At 29.2% G+C, this 5,870-nt stretch overlaps 1 protein-coding gene across 1 annotated transcript; it reads right to left on the reverse strand.

Moving 5' to 3' along the window:
- Nucleotides 1-2,216, reverse strand: LOC17895648 (vacuolar protein 8). The gene has a single exon (XM_006302006.2). The coding sequence runs from the start codon at nt 1,900-1,902 to the stop codon at nt 184-186; it is 1,719 nt and encodes a 572-aa protein (XP_006302068.1). The 5' UTR covers nt 1,903-2,216; the 3' UTR covers nt 1-183.
- Between the last annotated feature and the right edge of the window lie 3,654 nt (nt 2,217-5,870).

Here is a 5,870-nt window from a genome sequence, read left to right on the forward strand (position 1 = left end):
TAAAGAAAAAGAAAATGTTCTAAAGCTATATTAATATTCTTGTAGTTGAATTTGGAGGTCACATGGGATTGGAATTGGGATTAGTGGGAAGAGAACTAACAAAAACACCTTTGTAAGAAATATACACTCAAGCAAAATTCACAAAAAGAAAAAAAAAACTATAAGAAAGAAAATAAAATAAGATTAGGTATGCCAAATGCCACTGAGTATGCTGCGGAATCTGTTCATAGATAGCTTCTTCACAAGTTTCTTAGCATCTGAACCTTCGGTTTCTGCTAGCTTCTCAATGCTTTTCAAATACCCTGAAGTCGCAATCTTTCTTCTCGCGCTATTACAGCTCGTTAAAGACATCAATATCGATATCAAAAACTTTGTGTTACCCGAATCGCTGCTCACATTGCTCCCATCTTCATGGTCAAGTAACTGGAGAATGTGACTAATGTTAAAGTCGTCTTGTGCAAACTTCTTCCTGTTCTTTGGAACCGAGATCAAACAGTAGAGCGCCACGCTCGCCATTTCTCTTACATCTAAAGATTTGGCGTCAAGAAATTTAACTAGCTCGGGCATAAAACCAGCGTCTCCCATTATCCTCTTAACCTCTTCTTGCAAACTACATAGCCTAGATGTGACCTTTAAGGCTGATTCTTGAACAGAAATCTCCCCGTTTCTTAGCAGATTCAGCAAATGATCCAAGAATTTGCAACTCATCAATGCATTCAAACAACCAGCAGATCCAAAACATAAGTTATCAATCGCCCTTAATGCCATCTCCTTAGATTTCGAAGAAGACAACGAATTTGGATCTGATAATACACTCACTAGCTCCTGGATTCCTCCTTCTCTAACCAAGATATCACGGGTTTGTTCGTCTTTACGACACATGCTTAACAAAAGATCAATGGAATTTACCTGAACGATCTCTTCCTTGGATCCAATAAGCTTGATGAAAGTGGCTACGGTATCATCTTCTTCAGTCATATACCTCTTAATCTCTTCAACACCAACGAGATTTCTCAACACTCCACACGAAGTACCGATCAGTTCACCCCCAAATTCACTGCAAGAACATATCTTTAGCAATGCTGAGACACCTCCATGAGCAGAGACAGACCAAGCATTCTCTGAATTCTCCGTTAATTTCATCAAACACCTGGCAGACGCTTCTCTAGCAACACCATTCCCATTCTCAAGAACCCAAACCAAAGGACCAATCACACCCGATCTGATCAAAACACCTCTGTAAGAACCAAACCCAGAAATAAAAAACACAGCTTTCGCAGATTCTTCTTGAATCCCCATCTCAGAATCAAGAAACGCAACAAGGATATTAACCATATCACTAATCTCAGTCACAATCTTAACATATCTGTCATCTTCCCCCATAGCTTCATTAAGCTTAACCAAAGCTTGCTTCTTCATCTCCAGATCCCCAATCTTCATCCTCGTCAACAAATCCCTAATGTAAAACCTCATATCATCTTTACAAGCATTACCATTAGGCTTCGAGACAACGATCGCGAACCCATGACTTAGAATCCCAGCAGAGTAAATCCGAGAAAGATTCCTCGTATGTCGATCAAACTTCCCAGCCACAACATCTAAATCACTCTGCATCAGAAGCTTCCCACTGTAGGAAACGTTCACGCAACGAGTAGCGAGATCGTAAGTGTCTTTGAGAGAGATTAGAATGGCTGAGATTAAGCTGGAGAGAGATGGGTCGAATCCGGAATTGAGATTCTCTAAAGCAGCGAGACCAGAGTAAAGCTCTTCGAGCTTGGTTCTTATGAGTTGCCATTTGATGTTGAAGGATTTGATTGAGTGAGAGAGTGAAATCAATGAAGATATTGCTTCGATTGCTTTCTCTATGCTTGCTTTTGATTCTTCACTCGTTTCTTCTACCATTTTGATTGATAAAGTCTTCTCCTTTCTTCTTTCTTCTTCTTCTTCTCAAGGTGGGTTTTAAAGCAGAACCATATTCAGAAAGTGAGAGATTTGGGAAGATACCATAAGGAAAAGGATGGGAAAGACGAAGACTTTCACAGGTAATCTCGTTGGGTTATCTGTAATGGCTAATGGGTTTTGAGTTTTTGAGGAGAGAGGAGAAAGAGAGAGAGAGAGAGTTTGGTAAATATTTGACGGAGCTGGCGTTCTCGGTGGGGTTGGAGGCAGTGACATGTCGAGGAAGATGAAGGTGATGAGGGTATAATGGTCATTTTGCTTACCTTTGGGGAGGTTAGTCGAAAAAGCGTATTTGGGGAAAGGTAAGTAAGTTGGGTTCTTTAAAATGGTTTTGGTGACAAGCACGAGCACCTCGAGAATTCGATTCTTTTTTTTTTTTTTTTCCTCTTTTTTCCAATTTAACATTTGTCGTTTATTCTTTTTCCTATTATTCTTTCAAATAAAAAGTTTGAAAATAAATTAAAGGCATGAATGTTTTGTAGTTTTAAAATGGATTTTAGCTTTTATTTTTTGGTTTTTAGTTTTTTTTTTTGTTTTTTGATTTTTGCTGTAGATTTTAGTTTTTGAACAATTTTGAAAAAAAATATGTAAAATAAATAAATAAAGAACCACCTTATATTTTGTAGAAAACCATAAAAATTGGTTTTTGGATTTTATGAATGAAGTAGTAAAATCTTCTAAAAACTGATTTTTAGGAAATCTATTTTGCTAAAATTATGAATCGTTCATTTTTTGGTTTTTTAGAATGAAAAACTAAAAACTAGTCCAAAATCTGCATGCATGTCATTTAACGTTTAAACCAAAAATTAAGAAAAAAATGGTTGTATAATTTTATGACATTTTCAGTATTTATATAAAATCTATGTTATTGGGTGAAATTTTATATTATAATAATTTTTTAAAAAAAATTTATGTTTTTGGTAATTTATAAATATATTATTTCAATATTCACTACCAATCAAAAATATTATGTAAATAATGTAAACATATCTTTTCGTCCGTTTTAAGTTCTAACAATGGTATAAATCTTTTAATAAGTTATTCAATATTGTAACCAATATTTGCATTAGTATGTTTAAAGTTTAAACCAATCAAACTTATAAAGAATTTTTTTAGAGGTTAAGATTAATATTGACATTATTTCATGATGATTTACTATAAAACTATAAATAATACTCCATATATCTAGTTTAAAACTAAAAATTTGAGATGAATACTGATTGAATATTTTTAAATTTTAGGATATTTGGTTAATATCTAAATGAAAAAACTATTATATCCAACATAGTTGATATTAGCAAAAATTTCTATTTGATTCGGACTCATAAAAAAAATATAAATTCATATTTTAACTTTTCATATATAAAATATAAATGCAAACTATATATAGAAGTTTTGTTTAAAAAGTATATATATACGAATACTTTTATGTGTCATTGTGTTCTAGTTATTCATAAATTCCATTACAAGTACAGAGCTTAATAAAATAAACATAAGAATTTTTCATAAATTCGTTTACAAATCTTATGAACTTTCTGCAAAGCCTTTGGGTTCTAATTATTATACTTGTTTTACGTGACACAATTACAAAGTAGAGAACTTAAGAATCACTCATCACTCATTATTATTATATAGTTGTGATTTTTCATAATGTATTAGTTTATAAAGCTTAACTCTAAAGGACCAACCCAATATAATCTGCACGAACACGAGAAACCCGGAATTAGAAATAGTTATGGACGGTGAAGCTGTTGCGTGCTACACCTATAAATATATCATTTCATTTTATAATAAACATACAAAATACTACAAGTTCCTCTTGTAATTTTTTCAATATAAAAAAATAAAAGTTAAAAAGATGTATTAAATTATTGTTACGATTAAAAGAAAAATAATAATAATAGTAATCACGAGGAAGTGGGCTATTTATGGAATATCATTACTGTTTTAAAATGTCATAATTACCTATTTCAATAATTGTTTCATAAATATATATATCTCCTTCTTGTTTTCTTTCTTCTGCATACAGTATGTAGAAAAATAAATCTAGTTGTAATTATTTTATGTACTTAGAAGTCTTAGCTCAAGTGCGTAACTATATATGGATGTATCTATACTATTAATTGGGAAGTACAATAAGAAGCCAAACAGCCCCCAATTTTTTTAAAAAATGTCATGAAACTTAAACATGTTGCCAAACAAAATTAATGACAGCAAAATCTTTTAAAAAAATAAATAAATAATAAAAAACAGAAACAACCTATATTTATGGAAATCATATTAATTTGTGGACAATTAAATTCGAAAATTTACATATGTAACATATTTTGATTTTTGAGATATTTTTATACAAAAATTTAATATTTAATAAAATCTAATTTATTGTATTTTATCTATTTGGTTTAATGGTTTTATTCAAGTAGTTTATGTTACATTTATTTTGTAAAAAGTTAATGTATGCTACAAATAAATAAAAAAGATCAATTAATTATGATTAAAAATGGAAGCAAATATTTATTTGAATTTCCATAACTTAATCTATATTTACCATAGCTACTTACTAAAATATTTAATATATATTTTATTCAATTGATTCATTTTTTTATGATTTAGTTCAAGATAAGTTCTTAGTTTATAAATGTGACTCTTTGGTTACATTTCTTTAAATTTGTGGTGACACAAAAAATAACAATACACTCTAATTACTGGCTATATGTTTCAACAGCCTAATAATTAACGGTGTTGTTAATTACACGCTATATAATGTTATTTAAAAAAACATGTAAATGATGCCATATATATATGTATATATATAATATATGATTTATATATAATATGATTTTATTTTTGAGGTAAAAAACGGGTAATTCAAAAAAAAAATCTAAACTATTTCTCATCAAAAACAAGACGATATAAAAAATTTGGAAACATATATTCAGTTTTAAATTTCAAATATCAAATGACGGATATGATACATGAATTTGAAATTTAAATAGCAAAAGTAAATTTTAAATTACTTAAATATTTCAAATATCGGGACAAAAAAATGGATACAGAAAGAGAACGCGTAATTTAATTAGTTAATTATGTACAAGCTTTATAATGTTGTTTTTAAAAAAAAGATGTAACTGATTTCATTGATATAAAAGAAAAATTACGATCATATCTTAGAGGGAATTAACGGGTATAAAAAGGGAACGGGTAATTCAAAAAAAAAAGTACCTAAACTATTTCTCATCAAAAACAAGACGATATAAAAAATTTGGAAATTTAAATTCAATTTTAACATTTAAATATCAAATGACGGGTATGATACAAGAACATTTCTTCATATTGAAATTTAAATAGCAAAAGTAAGTTTCAAATTACTTAAATCTTTCAAATATCGGGACAAGAAATAACGGATATGAAAAGAGAACGGCAGGTAATTTAATTAGTTAATTACAGGCTATATAATGTTATTTTTGAAACAAAAAACATGTAAATGATGTCATTTATAATAAAAAAAATATGATCTATAATAAAAAACATGTAAATGATGTCTCCCAGTAGTAATGATGATCTTGATGTACCTTATCAACCATATAAAAGTTTATAATTTTTCATACTTGAAAAGGGGTATTTTTGAAAATGAATAGAAAAGAGGGTATTTTTAAAAAGGGTACACCAAAAGGGGTATTTCTCAAAATTCTCTTAAAAATATTTATATTTAAAAATCAATCTAGCAATTATAGCACAAATGATATCTACAAAATTTATCATTAATTCAATTAGTTAATGATTTTTATTTGGTCAAACAGTTAGTTAATGATTATTCTAAACTTCTTTTTTCTTATTAATTTCACACAATCTTAACAAAATAAATCTTCATCCATTGAAAATTTGCATATCATTACTATCATCAAATATTA

The sequence above is a fragment of the Capsella rubella genome, unplaced genomic scaffold, assembly GCF_000375325.1.
Source record: "Capsella rubella cultivar Monte Gargano unplaced genomic scaffold, Caprub1_0 scaffold_2, whole genome shotgun sequence".
Taxonomy (NCBI): Eukaryota; Viridiplantae; Streptophyta; class Magnoliopsida; order Brassicales; family Brassicaceae; genus Capsella; species Capsella rubella.